Source organism: Euprymna scolopes, chromosome 12, assembly GCF_053919585.1.
Source record: "Euprymna scolopes isolate OS-2025 chromosome 12, ASM5391958v1, whole genome shotgun sequence".
NCBI lineage: Eukaryota > Metazoa > Mollusca > Cephalopoda > Sepiida > Sepiolidae > Euprymna > Euprymna scolopes.
The window spans coordinates 153,697,881-153,717,476 of record NC_136493.1 but is presented as its reverse complement, the minus strand read 5'-3'; the positions used below and the strand labels follow the sequence as shown (position 1 = coordinate 153,717,476).

The 19,596-nt window shown below is 32.6% G+C and overlaps 1 protein-coding gene across 3 annotated transcripts in view; it reads right to left on the bottom strand.

Moving 5' to 3' along the window:
• Positions 1 to 19,596, bottom strand: part of LOC145291563 (uncharacterized) — a 238,230-nt gene that overhangs the window by 181,991 nt on the left and 36,643 nt on the right. For all 3 annotated transcript variants that reach the window (XM_080137626.1, XM_080137629.1, XM_080137628.1), the window contains exons 4-5: positions 16,163 to 16,294; positions 3,890 to 4,039 (exon numbers count right to left, since the gene is read on the bottom strand). In XM_080137626.1, coding sequence (XP_079993752.1) covers positions 3,890 to 4,039; positions 16,163 to 16,294 — 282 coding nt within the window. The remainder of the gene's footprint in view (positions 1 to 3,889; positions 4,040 to 16,162; positions 16,295 to 19,596) is intronic.

Here is a 19,596-nt window from a genome sequence, read left to right as displayed (position 1 = left end):
ACATTTTCTATCTTTTCAATAACATATTTCAAGGAAAGCAAGGGAGATAAGTCAATTCTCATACAGAATTGGTTGGCCAACTCTTCCACATTAAAATATACAATAAAACTCGAGAATTCGATTAATTTTATTTTTACTTGTAATTATTGTTCTACTGGATAATTTTTCATAATTTTTTAAAGTTATACTAATTTTGACATGGAACGTAAGTACATAATAGTTTTTTTTTTTGTTGTTTTTTTTCCTAAAATACATTCAATCGAAATTCTATTATATTACACAAGCATCGATGATATATGAGTATATCCATAAATGATAGAAAGTTAGATTCCAGTAAACAAGTTTTTATTAACGTCAAGGGTGTGAGTTCCATTATAGAAACGTTGTTTTAATTTGAATAAAATAAAATACGCATCAAGTGTGCTTGAAAGCCAAATCACAATGTAATATTAGGAAAATAAACAAATATTTTATTGTTTGAAATTTATAATTTAAATATATTTTGGAGCCAAACTCCATCCTCAGTATGTCGTTTTCGTTCTTTTATTTTTCTTCTTCTTTCTTGCCATGTTATAAAGCTGGAGAAAGAAAAGTCTGTTTGTAAAGATCCGCGTGTTGTCTATCAGCGGTTGTATTTTGAAATGCTGGAATTGTGCGTTGGCAATGCGAGATTAACATGAAAGTGTGAGTTCCATATAGAAACGTTAATTTAATTTGATTAAAATAAAATACTCATCAAGTGCGCTTGAAAGCCAAATCCCAATGCAATATTAGGAAAATAAACAAATATTTTACTTGTTTGAAATTTATAATTTAAACATATTTTGGAGCCAAACTCCATAAACGCGCAAATCTTTGCAAACAGACTTTTCTTTCTCCAGCTTTACAACATGGCAAGAGAAAGAAAGAAAAAAAAAAGAAAGAAAACAACATACTGAGGATGGAGTTTGGCTCCGAAATATGTTTAAATTATAAATTTAAAATTTAATGGTTAGAAACTGCTTCTGTTGTACCAGTATTCAAGAATTCTGGCGAAAGGACTGACCCATCAAATTATCGCCCCATTAGCCTCCTCCCACTTTTTGCCAAAATATTTGAGACCTTAATTAACCATGCTCTAGTCCATCACCTTACAGATGCTAAACTTCTGACTGACAAACAATATGGATTTAGACAAGCCTGTTCCACAGCAGACATCCTAACTATAATCTCTGAACGTATATACCATTCACTGGACAAAGCGGGGGAGGGCAGAGCGGTAGCTCTAGATATATCTAAGGCTTTTGACAGGGTATGGCATGAGGGTCTCCTCAGGAAAATTAGATCATACAGTATCACTGGTAGAATACTTAACATAATTAAATCCTTCTTAGATAAGAGAAAAATTCAGGTTGTCCTTGACGGTCGTACATCTAAACAATATGATATAAATGCGGGGGTGCCTCAGGGTTCTATCCTTGGACCTCTATTGTTCCTGATATTCATTAATGACCTCCCCGACAAAATTGCCTCTGAGATGGGTATATATACTGATGACACTACACTCTATGGCAGGCACGACAGGAAGACGAATGAACACATTTCTAAAGAAATGGCAGAAACACTAGAGGAAGACCTCCAATCTGTTGTGGAATGGGGACAAAAATGGTTGGTCACATTCAATGCTGCCAAGACTAAACTAGTTTCATTCAATAATTACAAGAAACCCTCTCTACCACCAATAGCAATGGCCAACGACTCTTTATCTGAGAGTACATCTTTCAAACTCCTTGGCCTAATGTTCACAGGAAACATGAGTTGGAACAATTACATTGAAGGCATTGCCAGGGCCGCTGAAAGAAAGGCGGGCTCTCTCTACCGTGCTAGACAACTATTAACACCCGAAAGTATCCTGTACCTCTATAAGACAACCATTCGCCCATGTATGGAGTATTGCTGTCACATTTGGGTTGGTGCATCTGCTACTAGTCTCTCACTCCTTAACAAGGTTCAAAAGAGAGTCGCAAATCTGATAAGCCCTGAACTGGCATGTAAGCTTAAGCCTCTGTCCCATCAACGAAATGTTGCATCCCTCTGCCTTTTCTACAAGCATTTTAGTGGTGAATGCTCTGATGAACTGCAATCACTTGTGCCCCCACGACGTGAGCACCCTCGACAAACCCGACAGGCTGCTAAATCCCACCCCCACACTGTAGAGATCCCTAGATGTAAAAGATCTTTTTACTCCAATAGTTTCTTCACCAGAACCGCTAGGCACTCCTGCATTTATATCATATTGTTTAGATGTACGACCATCGAGGACAACCTGGATTTTTCTCTTATCTAAGAAGGATTTAATTATGTTAAGTATTCTACCAGTGATACCGTATGATCTAATTTTCCTGAGGAGACCTTCATGCCATACCTTGTCAAAAGCCTTAGATATATCTAGAGCTACCGCTCTGCCCTCCCCCATTTTGTCCAGTGAATGGTATATACGTTCAGAGATTACAGTGAGAATGTCTGCTGTGGAACAGGCTTGTCTAAATCCATATTGTTTGTCAGTCAGAAGTTTAGCATCTTTTTTTTTATTTTTATTTTATTTTTTTTATTATATTTTCACCCCAAACAAGGCACATTGCCACTTTGGTGTAGGGGGCTACTATCAGGGGAAACATCTACTGGGGCACTATGTAGGGATTAGGGCAGCGAGATGTTGGTTCACGTTGCACTTGAACTTATGCATGTCAGTACAGTTGGGGAAGCAGTGACCTGGAATGGAATTCCAAAGTCTAGCAGTTCTGGGGAAGAAACTACTGGAGTAGAACGATCTTTTACATCTAGGGATCTCTACAGTGTGGGGGTGGGATTTTGCAGCTTGTCGGGTCTGTCGAGGGTGTTCACGTCGTGGGGGCACAAGTGCTTGCAGTTCTTCAGAGCATTCACCATTATAATACTTGTAGAACAGGCAGAGGGATGCAACGTTTCGACGATGGGACAGAGGCTGAAGTTTTGATGCCAGTTTAGGGCCTATCAGATTTGCGACTCTCTTTTGAACCCTGTCAAGGTGATGTAAGGTGATGGACTAGAGCATGGTTAATTATGATCTCAAATATTTTGGCGAAAAGTGGGAGGAGGCTAATCGGGCAATAATTTGATGGGTCAGTTCTTTTTCCAGAATTCTTGAATACTGGTACCACAGAAGCAGTTTTCCAACTGCCGGGAAAGCATGATTCATTAAGGCATTTGTTGTAGAGTTTGGAGAGAACTGGAGCTACTTCGGCTGAGCACTTTTTTAATAGCACAGCTGGGATGAGATCGGGTCCACATGCTTTTGAAGTATCAAGGTTTTTTATGATAGCATGCACCTGAGCATGGCATCTGTCCGCAAAGGAAAGTCAGGTAGGGGGTGGTTGGAAGGGTCCAGTGTGGAGTTTGAGGCAAACCAACTGGCAAGCATATTATCCTTCTTGGTTGCTGAGCAAACAACCTCGTGATTGTTGGTTAGTGGGGGAATTGTTGATTGCCCATTATTTACTACACTGTTGTAGATTTTCCAGAAGTCACGAGTTCCTAATTTTTGTGCTTCCATGCATTTTTTAGTGGTTTCAGTAAATTCTCTCTTAGCTGTCGCTATTTCTTTCTTAATGTTACTTCTAGCTTCTATATACTTCTATCTGTTTGAACTGGACTTATGTCAGTTAAATCTGCAGTATGCATGCTGCCTTTGAGCAATGGCAGTTGCGCAAGTAGAAGTAAACCATTGGGAAGAGTAGGGCTTGCTATAAAATTTCCGCATGGGAAAATGTGCTTCAATTGCCGTTTTGAACCATATATAATATTATATATGAGTAATATAAGATATACATATATCTACAAATATAGATATCTACATAGAAATAGAACTTACATTGATTAAAGGAAGAACAGGATGGATTATTGACACATACGATTTTATTGCCAAAACGGCAGTAGCAGATTTTGCAACCTTTCACAAAATTATCTCCCACATTGTATGTTTTACCATTGTCAATGCAAGTCTCATTCTTGGAGGAAGGCACTGGAAAAGAAAGAAAAATTATTTGATATGATGCTAATATACGTGACTTTAAAAAAAGGGTTTATTTAAAACTAGCATGGCTACCTGGCGTTGCCATTAAACAAAATAGATTTCAATAGTGTGGCTTACATTTGTGCCTCCAAAGCATTACTAAAACCACTCTCTCCCTCTTTTATGATTTCAGGTTGAAATAGACAGCTACAGAAGGAATTGGAATACACCCTACTAAAGCATGACTGTCACAGTGAATTTCAAAAATGCAATCTGGACGTGAGGACACTTTAGAAGAATGATATGCAAAAAAATTCTGTTTTCAATTTGGGAAAATGCCACAGAAAAGTATGAAATTCCACAGAAAAGTATGAAATGCTTCAAACTGTTTTTAGATCACCTTGCATGAATCGAGCATCAGTTTTTGAGCGGCATAAGAGATTCAAGGAAGGCAGAGATTCTGTAGGTGATGATGAGAGGTGTGACTCTTGGTTATTTCCTAAGCTCAAGGAAAACCTTAGAGGCTATTGTTATGAGACAATTGAGGCTGTGACGAGGGTCATTGATATGCTCACACAACAGGACTTCCATGGGGGGGGGGACTTCCAGAAGTTGTTGGAATAATATAACAAGTATATTGCAGCCGGAGGAGATTACTTTGAAGGGGACTAGAGTTTCATGTGTGTCATATCAACAAAAGTGCCCATACGGAAAAAAAGCCTGGAAATTTATTGAAGACACTTTGTATAATAATGGGGACGCCATGAGCTGGAGTTAAAACTAAAACGTTGATATCTTCAGACTTTCATTTTACAAACAAAACTAATTGTGACAACCTTTAGAAAACTTTTGAAATCTTTTTATTAGTTTTCAGTGAAATGGAAAGAAATGCACAGAAGAAATACAATAAAATCTGAAAAAACTAGAAATGAATTTTTCTTAATTTTAGACATAATACATTCGGGGCATTGCCAATCAAGAAAATATTTACTGTATAGATCTTTGGTTAGTAGTTTTAAACTTTAAGTCGGAGATACACACACACACATACATACACACACACAACAGACTTTGATATAATATAGTTTTAAAAAATCATGCATTTCTTTAAGAGTTTATCGATACATGTAAAAATGACAGCAAATAGCATTAATTCATTTTTATATACAATGGAACCATGAAAGATGACATTTCCATTTGATGAAAATCGGTTTTCTTTTTTGTTGTAGACCATCTACTAGTTGGTCAGTTGTGTACAAATTCCAAGAGCGATAGGAGCCTTGTATGATGTCTGAAAGTGACACAATGTTTAATGAGAGAGATTGGAGATGCGCCACTGTACAACTCATGCTCTCTACCGATCCAAGTTATGACAACAGGACCATTGCCAAGACTTTTAAAATGCATTGCTGGATTGCCGCGATTAACATGGATGTGCCCAGGGTGATAAAAACAAAGTTTCCAGCCACAGTTATGGTCTTTGGTATCGTTTAAAGTGAGGGCCACATCATGCCCTTTTATCTTTGAAGTCGGCTTGAAAGTCAACCCCAAAGTATATCTAGATGTGCTGAAGAGTGTAGTGATCCCTGGATTCAATCAGGTGATCGCTGGCTGACCCTGAGTGTAGCAATAGGGCAGGTCGATTTTGGAACCCCGGCGAGGCAATGGTGACGATAGTTGGGGTTTGACATAGAAAAGACGTACACAAAATATTTTTCTCAAAATCGTTATCTTTGCTTGAGGAAATGACTTTAAAAGTTGAAAAATTGAAGCGATTAAAAGTTTTTCGGTAAATTGTCAAGAACGTCCCGTCATCAAAACAATCCGTACCGTTAAGAAAATAGAATCATTATTTAGAATATGTTTAAAACTACATTTTTAAATAAAATGAGTTAAGATAATGAATTAATAAAACAAATATTAACTTGAAAGACAAAACTATGTTTTTTAAATAATAACGACCAAAGTTCACTTTTTCATTTCAGGAACTTTTTTGAGGTGGAAACATTTTAGATTTCACCGTCGCAAAACACGCTCGTTATTGATATTAAAAATTAACGTTTGTTTATTATTTAATTTGAAAACATTACGATTTAGGCTTAATTATTTCGAAAGGAAAAACGAAAAAGACTTGTTTAAAATATATATTATTATATTTCAAGTGTCTGCAGTGAATTTAAACATATTTGTTTTATCTTTTTAATTTGTTTTTTCTATTAGGTTTTTCGGGTTTGTATTACTGTACACATAGATTCGAAAAAGTTGTCAAAAAACAAATATATAACAAATAAATGTTATCAAAGGCAAGATAAGTTACTTTTCTACCAAACTGGATATAATTTTCGTGTTTTTATTCAATGTAACATGTTTATTCAGCTCGAAAAACATACAGTGTTTACCAATGTATTGGAAAATTCAAAATGGCGGCCGACTCTCTCTTAAACACGGTAAGTTCGGAAAAGGTGTTATAAATAATAAACTAGACAGAATACTGTTAGAAATTCGCTCAGTATATATTACCGTGACATAGGTTGACATATATTCGGTGATTTTTAATAGTATTTTGTCTAGTTTATTATTTATAACACCTTTTCTCGAACTTACCGTGTTTAAGAGAGAGTTGGCCGCCATTCTGAATTGTCCAATACATCGGTAAACACTGCATGTTTTTCGAGCTGAATAAATATGTTACATTGAATAAAAACACAAAAAATATATCCAGTTTGGTAGAAAAGTAACTTATCTTGCCTTTGATAACATTTATTTGTTATATATTTGGTTTTTGACAACTTTTTCGAATCTATGTGTACAGTAATACAAACCCGGTTTTTCTATAATTATATAATGGCATTTTTTGACGTTCAAATGAACGTCAAAAGCATTATTTTTGCACCAACCTAATATTTCACATCAAATTCTATTTGAAATTTTTATTAAAATATGGTAATACTCCAGTTTTATATTAAAAAAAAAAGTCCATACAATTTTATTCTACACATTCTTTACGAAACATAACCACGTAAATTTTCAAGTTTTTCTACTTAATAAAAAATACTTTGCAGAAAATTAGTGTCAAATTTTAATTTCTTTTATTTTTTGGGAGTAATTGTTTTTAAGCAGTGTTTTTCTTCTAAAATTATAGTTTTAAAATCAGATAACACACAAACATTAATACAAGTAAATAAGGAAACTCCTTTAAAGGTTTTTCGTTATTTGTGCATCTATGTTATTGTGCTAAAATAACTTTGTTATTTAGAAAGCCAGTCTTAATATGGGAAAGAGGTTGCATTGTAACTATTCTGTACTTTCACCTAAAAATTTAATAAACAAAAATTTGATAAAAATTAAATTTAACTTGAAAATACTATTAAAAATAGCATAGTAACATAGATTCACAAGCACTGATTTTTCAAACTCTTAACACTAAACACTCGTTTAAAATGGCACAGCTACTTCAAGAATGAATCGCTTTATGGATAAATTCATGTTATCGAAGAAGGAGCTAAAATCTGCTAAAAATGTCTAAACTAAACACTACTATGCGTCTGATTTGGTTTGGTCCTCTCTCTTCAATACATCTAATTCAACTCTACAAAGTTTTTCATTATTTCTTATAACCAGCACTTATTTTTTTAAATATGAAACTGGAAGATGGCCTAATACAGTTTCCATCAGTTATTATCCATTTATTTATTTTACTTTTCAGATTAGAATGTCAGTTTTAACCCGTGGTTCACAAAATTTGCTGATTCACCTTGTCATTTGGATGAAACAGCACCCCCAACTTAACGACAAGTCATCCAGTTTAGTTATTTCCTCGAAAACAGTTATCCCCACTTAAAAAATAGTGAGATTTCTAAGTTAATTGCCAACAAAATAATTAGTATTCGGCAAACAGTTAATAGACAAATACCCTTGTTAAGGTAACATTATATAGAACAGAAGGTCAATATATTTTGCTATAAGAGGGCCAAACAGATTGGCAGGAAATCTCTTGCAGCAATCAAAGTGAAAAGAATGAAGGAACAGTTAGACAGACTGATATATCTTCTTGTAGCTGTAAACTTTCTGTCTTGAGATGTGATGACTTTGCAGTAAAGTGCAAGACTGAAAATTGTCAAACAAGGCCCATAGTCTGCACTTATCCTCCTAACAAGGAGGTAAAATTAATTCTTTAGATTCACCTGCAATTATGTTCCTTTTTTGTGGAAAATAAAATAATATATTGGTATTTATTATGTAATCTGGCTCTATTATTAAACATGCAAATTTTCCAATTTTCAGGTTCCACTAGAAGAACTGCCATTTACAGCAATTTTTAAATTAATTGATGGAACAAGACAAAGCCTAACAACATTTACTGGTCCTTTGGGGAAACTTTGTATCAATAATTATCAAGATTTGCCTCAAGTAGAATTCTAAAAAATTAGTGTCCCTTTCAATCATCATTATCTGACAGCAGAAGAAACAAATAATTTAAGTGTGAAGACCAGAGGCTACTTTTTGTGTATGTTGTTGGCATTTCTTGTAGAAAAGTTAACTTAGAAAATTGGGGCCTTGAATTAAGGAAGATGGCTAACATAAGCCACAAGATTAATGTTTTTATGGACTAGAGTTGTCTATCCTCAAACACTATGATAAATTAAAAATTTTGGTCAAATTTATCATCCAATTGGTTTGAGATCAAAACCGACAATATTTTTTTTTTCCAACAACAGTATATTTTAATATGATTCAGAGAACAAAACAGTTAACTGAAATCCAAATTACTGTTTTAAACTGTTCAAAATATAGTGCTTTTGCACTACTTCCGGAAAATATAATATCGATGATAAACTCAGATGAATTAGATGTGAGAGAAGAGGGCATTCAAACGATTTTGTCCATTAGGTAAATAAATATTTATCCATTAAATTTTATTAGTTTTCTCAATTTGCCCAAACAATAGTTAGTTTTATTCATATTACATCGCAAAAACATATAAAAATAAGTGTTTTCAAATAATTTTTTTTTTGTGTTATTTTTTCCAGAAATAGTGAACAACTAAAAAAAAAAAAAATGAAAAAGATTACTGCTATCAATTTTGCAGCCACACACAGGTCAAATTTGATTGATTTTTCTCAAAAAGTTGTATATGAGCAGGAAGCAAGACATAGACACATTATTACAAAGTCATCGTGCCAGCAAATTAGACCTTCATTTTCCTCAAAAGGAAATTATACAGAACAATTTAGTTCTATTATAAGTTTATATTATTGCCTCTAATAAAAAATTAAAATACATGGTTCTGTAACTTGTATCAAGTTGTTATATTGTGTAATACATCTCCACATATCGTTTTGAATTGTGAAATATAAAAGACTTAGTTGCTAATAAACTTTTTTTACAATTTTTGTTTAATCAATGTAGTAAAAGTTGAGATATTTTGCTAGTTGTTATTCATAATTAAAATCATAATTCATGTATTTATTTTTCTTTCAATGTATTCCATATAAATATATCAATTTTAATTGAATATTTTATAAAAATAGTGAAATTTCAAAGTCAGTGTTGTGAAAAATGCTATGAAAATGGAGGATTTTTCAGCATTTTTCAACACGATTTTTAAAATTAAATGCTCAATTTTCTGTTCAAGATGGGAATTTAATTTTTGGTATATGCTCTTATCACATCAAATCCCAACTATCATCACCAGTGCCATGTTGATTTTCTGAAAAAAAGTTGCAAATCGACCTGCCCTAGTGTAGCAACAGGACTTGGCGCTGGCCCACAAATCCAAAGAGACCCAGATTTGGCTTCAGAAGGAGTGCTATGACTTTGTACCCTTTTCTCACTGGTCCCCTTCTTCCCCTGACCTGAACATGCTGAACTATTTCATTTAGTCATACACTCAGAACATCACCAACATGACTTCCCACAACACCAAAGCCAGCCTGATTGCCGCTATCCGCTGAGTATTCGTCAAGCTCTCACCAGCACTTGTAGAAAAGGCATGCTCCCAGTTTCGGACCCGTATTGAGGCAGTGATTGAGTCTGAAGGCGGCTACATTAAATAGATTTCAGCTCTACTACAAAATCAAGTTACCTGAATTGATTGGTCAATAAAAAGATCAAAAAGTGTTATTAATAATATTAATGAGAATGTTCTTAATAATATTAATAATAGTGCTATTAATAATATTAATGAGAGTGTTATTAATAATATTAATAATAGTGCTATTAATAATATTAATGAGAGTGTTATTAATAATGACTAGTCTGCCATTCCTCCTCTTTTTAATAGTCTTCAGATCATTTCATCTTCTAAAAATGAATCTCTTTAATTCTTGTATCAATGATTCTGGCGCTGTTTGATAAATTGCTGATAAATGTATTTGCAATTTGATTGGCCCTCATCCTTCCTTCTTCACTGCAACTTCTCTCTTACGGATGTCTTTTCTGCAAATACTACGATGCCATGTGTTCCTCAGAATTGTATGATCTACGATTCTCTGCTTCCTTTGTTCTGGCTCATCAGTCTAGTGGTCTCCATTAATTCGTTGTTTTAATACCTCATTGTAATACAGCTTCCTGTTCCAGTAGCTTCTTTCCAAAGACGACAAGGTTATGGCACTCTCTTCCTGCTCACTTACGACTAAGGTCAATATGCATTTCCTGTCTTTGCAATAATCATCTTTCGTTCTTGTTAGTTCCTTATATCAAGTGACTTCATGTCTTGTCCTGAGCGATTTTCATTTAAAAAAAAATCTCCTTAATATAATAATAAAAGAAAACAATTGTATGCATTTGTTTTTTGTTTTTTTTTGTTTTTTTTTACATTTTTACCCCAAACAAGGCACATTGCCACTTTGGTGTAGGGGGCTACTAACAGGGGCAACAACTACTGGGATACTATGTAGGGATTTGGGCAGCAAGATGGTGGTTCACGTTGCACTTGAACTTCTGCATGTCAGTACAGTTGGGGAAGTAGGGACCTTGAATGGAATTCCAAAGTCTAGCGGTTCTGGGGAAGAAACTACTGGAGTAGAAAGATCTTTTACATCTAGGGATTTCTACAGTGTGGGGGTGGGATTTTGCAGCCTGTCGGGTCTGTCGAGGGTGTTCACGTCGTGGGGGCACAAGTGCTTGCAGTTCGTCAGAGCATTCACCATTAAAATACTTGTAGAACAGGCAGAGGGATGCAACGTTTCGTCGATGGGACAGAGGCTGAAGCTTAGATGCCAGTTCAGGGCCTATCAGATTTGCGACTCTCTTTTGAACCCTGTCAAGGAGCGAGAGACTAGTAGCCGATGCACCAGCCCAAATATGACAGCAATACTCCATACATGGGCGAATGGTTGTCTTATAGAGGTACAGGATACTTTCGGGTGTTAATAGTTGTCTAGCACGGTAGAGAGAGCCCGCCTTTCTTTCAGCGGCCCTGGCAATGCCTTCAATGTAATTGTTCCAACTCATGTTTCCTGTGAACATTAGGCCAAGGAGTTTGAAAGATGTACTCTCAGATAAAGAGTCGTTGGCCATTGCTATAGGTGGTAGAAAAGGTTTCTTGTAATTATTGAATGAAACTAGTTTAGTCTTGGCGGCATTGAACGTGACCATCCATTTCTTTAAACGTTTATCAGTACATTTAAAAATGACATCAAATAACAGCAATCATCTTTGAATAGATTTATACAAATTTCTTAGAGAAATGTTCATCAGAGGAGAAAACATCAAATAATGAAGATAATAAGGAAAACAATGAAACAAATATAACAATAAAAAATGTTAAACAAAAAACATCAAATAATCAAATTAATAATAAAAATAGTGAAACACATATAATCAGACAGCAATACATAAATTGATTGATATAAATCTATCAACATATAAAAGAGAAAGTTTGTCTTTTTTTAAAAATTTTCTGATCATTTCTTCAAGCTGGGGATGGGACATTTCACTGGACGCCAAACTTTCACCCACCATCGCATACATTTGAACTGAGAGGTCTTTTTAAGATTCTAACCATCCCTTTATGTGCAATCGTTTAAATCTCCCTTGCACTTGGTTCACCGAGTATATTTACCAGGTAGTTTTTTGAATTTTTCATGAGTCCAGTTGCTTCTATAATTACTGGAATGGAAAGTTTCTTAAGATTCCATTTTCTTTTCATGTTATACATAAGACCTCAGTATTTTGTTATTCCATTCAGCTCTTTTTAACCCAACATCACTGGGAATACTAATACAGGGTGATCCCGCCCCCCCCCCAAAAAAACGGGCCCCAACTCTAAGTAGGCCTCGTTTCTTAGTCTGTTGTCTGAATGAAATGAAACTTTAGTCATTAGTGTATTATATTCAAAACAGCACATCAAAACACAAGGGTCTTTGGCCTTTTTTCTCCGTTCTACAGCATACGTTCTAGATGGCCTCCATTTAGCTTTTGTTTTTTTTTGGTCACCCTGTATATATGAAAGAGAAAATTTGTCAGGTTTAGAAATCATTAAAAATTATTAACAAAAATTCAAATTATTTTCAATAAAGGTTAAATGTTTCTATGACACCCTTCAAATTTTGCTTCTTTTCTAAGCCACTAAGTCCAATATTCAATTCCAAACATTGTTTTTCACAATAAGAAAAACTACATTACGATCTTTTATGTATTTTGGAAGCATTTGCTTCCTATGTGAGTAATCCATAGTTTATTTATTTGTTCAACTTATTTGCCATTCATTGAACAAAACCTGTGAAACTAGGTTGGTAGCACTTGATATATCTAAAACATTTGAAGGCACAGTTGATAGAGACGTTGACTCTCTACGGTTCCAGATGGACATTGTCTGAAGATAGCAGTTTCAATCCTACCAAAAGCCGGCCAGAGGATTAGTGGGTCAAAACGTGGTGAGACAACAACAACTATGGAAGGCAGTAATTACTGAGGATACAGTTAAGAGACTCAGCATTCTTATCCCATCACAGTCTGCCACCTGACAAAGGCCAGAAACGGCTGAAACATTGTGAAACAACAACTAGATGAGTGTAATAGTCCAAAATAAATAAATAAATAAATAAATAAATAGATTACTCATCTCAAAAGGATTCCAATAATAAAAATAAAAAAATAATAAAAATAATAAAAATAATAATATAAAAAATAATAAAAATGAAAAATAAGAAAAAATAAGAAAAATAAGAAAAAAATAAAATAAAAAATAAGAAAAATAAGAAAAATAAAAAATTATAAAAATAAAAAATAAGAAAAATAAAAAATAAGAAAAATAAATAAAAATAAAAAATAATTTTAAAAAATAATAAAAATAGTAAAGAAAATAAAAATAAAAAATAATAAAATAAAAATAACAAAAATAAAAAATAATAAAAATAAAAAATAATAAAAATAAAAATAATATAAATAGTAAAAATAATAAAAAAATAATAAAAATAATAAAATAATAAAATATAAAAATAATAAAAATTAAAAAAAATATAAAAATAATGAAAATAATAACAATAATAAAATTATAAAAATAATAAAAATAAAAAATAATAAAAATAAAAATAATAAAAACAAAAAAATAATAAAAACAAGCAAATCCTTTTTAGCCAAAAGAAAGATTCAAGTTGTCTTCTACATCTAAAAAATATTATATTAATGCCAATGTGCCCCAGGATTTGATCTTTGAACCATTTTCATTCCTGATTTTTATAAACGACCTACCCGATGAAGCTGTGCCCAAGATGAGTATGTTTGCTGACGACACAACATTCTATTCTAAACATGCAGGAAAAACAAACATACATCATCAACGCTCTGATCCCCATCTGGCATCAATTGGGATGGATGGCTCTCGTCTGGGTGAGGCCCTGTGTTTTGACAAGCTTCTGGGTTTAACCTTTACTCCTGATCTGAAATGGAACACATACATCAAGTCTGTTGCCAAGGTCGCTGGAAAGATGGTGGGATCCTTCTACCGCTCCAGAAGATATCTCACTACTGATGCAATTCTCTATCTATATAAAAGCCAAGTATGTCCAAGGATGGAATACTGTTGCCATATCTGGGCAGGAGCTGCTAAAAACAGCCTATCCTGCCTTGACAGAGTACAAAATAGACTTTGTGGCTTAGTGGGGGATGCCCTTTTCTCTACCTTGCAACCTCTCTCCCACAGAAGAGACGTTGCGAGCCTATCCTTGTTTTATCGTTATTTCCATGGCAGGTGCTCGTCTGAACTCCAATCTCTGGTCCCCCCCTCGCCAATCTTTCACGAAAAACACCCGTCTAGCTGAATCCACTGTGAAAAATTTTCCCCACTCTTTATCTGTGCCTAAATCAAAACGTGGATTCCATGAACAAAGCTTCTTTCTTAGAACTGAGCGCCTGTGGAACTCTGTTCCATCTGCCTGCTTCCCACCTGACTACAACTTGGATGTCTTCAAGTCCAATGTTAACAAATTCCTAATGAACCGCCCCCTTAAGTAAACACGTCATCAAATTTCCACACTAACGTAATGTACTTGCAATAACCCTTATCCCTGAGTGGCTTCCGGGCTTTGATAAGTGGTGATCACTGTGTAAAAAAAAATACACCTATCCAATGAAAAGAGGGCCAAAAATGGATGATAACATTGAATGTTACTAAGACAAAACTCCTTTCCTTTAAAAATTACCAGAAACCTTTTCAATCACTGATTGCTATGGCTAATAGCACCATACTTGAAAGCCTAATATTCAAATCTCTTAGCTATGAGTTGGAACAAATACATAAAAGACATTGCCAAGGCTGCTGCAAAGAAGGTGGGATCCCTCTACCGAGCTAGAAAACTTCTCATACCTGTCATTATCCACAAGCCTCTCCTTTTTCACAGGGTAAAAAAAACCCACTAATTTAATAGGTCCCACCCTATCAAGCTCCAACCTCTGTACCATCGCTACAATGTTTTGTTTTGTTTTTTACTTGGGGGTCACCACTTATCAAGGTCAGAAGGCTACTCAAGGATAAGGGTTAATGAATGTAAGGTGGTGATATAGTAATCGTTAATGGTGTAAGTTGGGTAGAATTTGATTATTTTTAGCTCAACAAAAACTTATTTACATTAGATTTGAAGGCTACTATGTTGTATTCAACTGGGAAGCAGACCAGCAGAAAAGTATTCCATAGGCGGACAGTTCTTGGAAAGAAGCTTTGTTCATTGAATCTGTGTTTAGATTTAGGCATAGTTAGAGAGTGGGGAAATTTAGGCATAGTTAGAAATTGGGGAGATTATGGTGGTTGTAGCTAGTCGAGTGTTTTTTTTTTTTTGTTTTGCAAATGTTGCACCGCTGTGTTTGTTTTACAAGTACTTAAATGAATGTGCTCTGATTAACTTGCTGCACTGGTGGCTCATACACACGTCCTGTCAGTCAGCAAAATCCCACTCCTTTATTGCAAAGGTCCCCAGATACCGAAAGGATTGCTACTTCAATAGCTTTTTTTTTCTTTTAACTATCAGTTTTTGGAATTCCCTCCTCATTCCCTGTTTCCCTGACTGTACTAACATGCAGCAATGTAAATGTAATGTGGACAAACATCTTGCTGAACAAGTCCCAACTGTGGACCCCCTCCTACTTATAAATCTGAACCTAAATCCACAATAGCCCTTAGATATCAGTGGCAATATGCCTTGTTTAGGATAAACCAAAGTTTAAAAAAAATGGAATGTGTCCTTAGTTTATCGCAGAAATAAAATAATACAAATACATAATTTGTGATAAGATATGGATATTGGATTTATCTAATAAAACGTTTGGATCTGTAATGGTTAAGACCAGATATGAGGATTGTTAGATTAAAAGAATCTTGCTCCACAACTCCACATTTAGGATTACCCTGTAGGTATTACCCTTTAATTCCCAGCAACCCCATCTGTATCGGTAGCAAAAAAAAAAAGTTTATACAAGTGTCATAGTAAGGTGAGCGGATGTAAGTTTTTTGAATGTGTTGGATTTTTGTTTGGTTCGAAAAAAGTGATGATTTTGTTTTTTCTCCACATCTTTGGGATGTTTTTTTTCTTATCAGCATGCAGTTGTTCACCAGCTTCCCTGTCAGATAAAGTGACTGATATAGAGAAATATACAGTAGAAGATATAACAGAAAAAGGAGAAAAGAGAGCTTACGAGTTTCAGTGGTTCCAACTGGTATTTCGGAACAATTGAGCTGTCTCTGGAAATTACAGTGGCATTGTCTTTTGCAGTCGCACCTGCCTGAAAACTCATTTTTCGTGAATATTTCCTGTCTTTCATCCATTGCTGCAAACAAAAAAAATGCTTTCATCTAATGCTCAATCACAAAATGGTTTATTTAAAAATGTGTTTATTCATTGAAATATGGAAGTATCATTTATGTAAAAATGAGATAGTGTTGGATATCTAAACAATGAAAAATCATTTATGACAAAAGAGTACCCCTAGTGACAAATACGAGAAACAAAATATAAAAAATTATGAACTTGACATCGTGTTTAATACTTAGGCTGTGTGTACCAAGAAATCATTTGGATAAAATCGTGCACCTGAAACAATAAAATAATTCTAAAATGTACCAAAAGGTCATTTGAATAAAAATTATCATCCTGATACAGGCAGCTGATGTGATGAAGCAACAAACCTGATTGATTGTCAAAAATAAGATAAGTTAAAAGTATGATGTTTGAAAGCTCATTTTCGGTAAAATGTTACACAGGTGTAATCAAAGCCAGGTCAATCCAGTGAAACAACAATGGCTAAATAAAACGCTCTTGTTACAGTGACAATACTGTCCCAGAGGTTGTTTCAAGTGGTCATAAGTGGTTATATAATAACAATCGAAAAGGATATCATTGTTGGCTGATGATTTGGGCATGAGAAGATTCAACCCATAAAATTCCCACTAAACAATCAAGATACATATTACTATATTTTCATATGTCAGTGTGTCGTCATTCTTTAAAACACAGCAGAAATAAAACAATAAATACTAAATTCTGTTGCTCTTATGTAGTGTCTTATTAATTTCTTTGTTCGGGCAGTCGGTTTTTACATACAGAATACCCTAGAGTAAATTTTTATGAGTAATGGATTTCTAATATGGCATCAAACAACATTTACAGTTTTAATCTATATATCTATAAAAGTGAAAATGTGTGTAAGAACCCTTCTCAACCTATATACTCAACGAATTTTTAATCTACAGATTTGAAATTTGGTACATAGAGCATTCAGACCTGTGTAAACGATTTTAATCAGTTTTCATTAAAAAAAAAAAGGGATTGCTAGGGGGGTCAAAATTGGAAAAAATTAGTGCTTGGGAGGCTACCAGATTTTTATCTGTTTTTAACCGTTTCACAACTGTGCATGCATGATCGTGAAACATGATAGCTTTCTTTTGTTTTTAACAAAGGAGTCACCACTTATCAAGGTCTGGAAGCCACTCGAGGATAAAGGTTAATGAGTGTATGGTATTCAATGGGACAATATCATAATAATCGTTAGTGGTGGAAATTCTAACCTATTTTTAAACAATATATTTTAATTTGTATTGTCCATTCTTTTAACTTTTAATATTCAGATTTCTATAAGAAGGGACAATCGACTCTTTTTCCGACATAAACAATATTAAAATATTTCTAATAGAATTAACAACAGACTTAATTTCAAATATTCCATTCTCAATTATCTTTATCACGTGCCTCCAGGGTTCGATTCTAACCTTATCCTAATATCATTTTCACACATTTAGTCTACATTCTTACTTACATGATAAGGGAACAGCGCTTTCATGTGGCAATACAAAATAATGCAATGAAAAATAAAACATAATACAAAACAAAGCAAAATGCAAAATAAAAAAAATTACAAAATAAAACATGATATAAAATTTAAAAAAATGCAAAATGAAACACAATGCAAATGAAAACAAAATGAAAAATGAAACAAAATACAAAATAAAACACAATACAAAATGAAACACAATGTAAAATAAAACACAATGTAAAATAAAACACAATGACAAATAAAACACAATGCAAAATAAAAAAATGCAAAATAAAACAAAATGCAAAATAAAACAAAATGAAAAATGAAACAAAATACAAAATAAAACAAAATACAAAATAAAACACAATGTAAAATAAAACACAATGTAAAATAAAACACAATACAAAATAAAACACAATGCAAAATAAAAAAATACAAAATAAAATAAAATGCAAAATAAAACAAAATGCAAAATAAAACACAATGCAAAATAAAACACAATGTAAAATAAAACACAATGTAAAATAAAACACAATGCAAAATAAAACACAATGTAAAATAAAAGACAATGCAAAATAAAAAAATACAAAATAAAACAAAATGCAAAATAACACAAAATACAAAATAAAACACAATGTAAAATAAAACACAATGCAAAATAAAAAAATACAAAATAAAACACAATGCAAAATAACACAAAATACAAAATAAAACAAAATACAAAATAAAACACAATGTAAAATAAAACACAATGTAAAATAAAACACAATGTAAAATAAAACACAATGCAAAATAAAAAAATACAAAATAAAACAAAATGCAAAATAAAACAACATAGAAAATAAAACACAATGCAAAATAAAACACAATGTAAAATAAAACACAATGTAAAATAAAACACAATGCAAAATAAAAAAATACAAAATAAAACAAAATGCAAAATAAAACACAATGTAAAATAAAACACAATGTAAAATAAAACACAATGTAAAATAAAACACAATGTAAAATAAAAAAATACAAAATAAAACAAAATACAAAATAAAACAAATTACACAATAAAACAAAATACAAAATAAAACGAAATACAAAATAAAACGAAATACAAAATAAAACGAAATACAAAATAAAACACAATGTAAAATAAAACACAATACAAAATAAAACACAATGTAAAATAAAAAAATACAAAATAAAACAAAATACAAAATAAAACACAATACAAAATAAAACGAAATACAAAATAAAACCAAATGCAAAAAAAACACAATGTAAAATAAAACACAATGTAAAATAAAACACAATGTAAAATAAAACACAATGCAAAATAAAAAAATACAAAATAAAACAAAATGCAAAATAAAACAAAATGCAAAATAAAACAAAATACAAAATAAAACACAATGAAAAATAAAACACAATGTAAAATAAAACACAATGTAAAATAAAACACAATGCAAAATAAAAAAATACAAAATAAAACAAAATACAAAATAAAACAAAATGTAAAATAAAACAAAATACAAAATAAAACAAAATACAAAATAAAACAAAATACAAAATAAAACAAAATGTAAAATAAAACAAAATACAAAATAAAACAAAATACAAAATAAAACAAAATACAAAATAAAACAAAATGCAAAATAAAACAAAATGCAAAATAAAACACAATGTAAAATAAAACACAATGTAAAATAAAACACAATGTAAAATAAAACACAATGTAAAATAAAAAAATACAAAATAAAACAAAATACAAAATAAAACAAAATACAAAATAAAACAAAATACAAAATAAAACAAAATGCGAAATA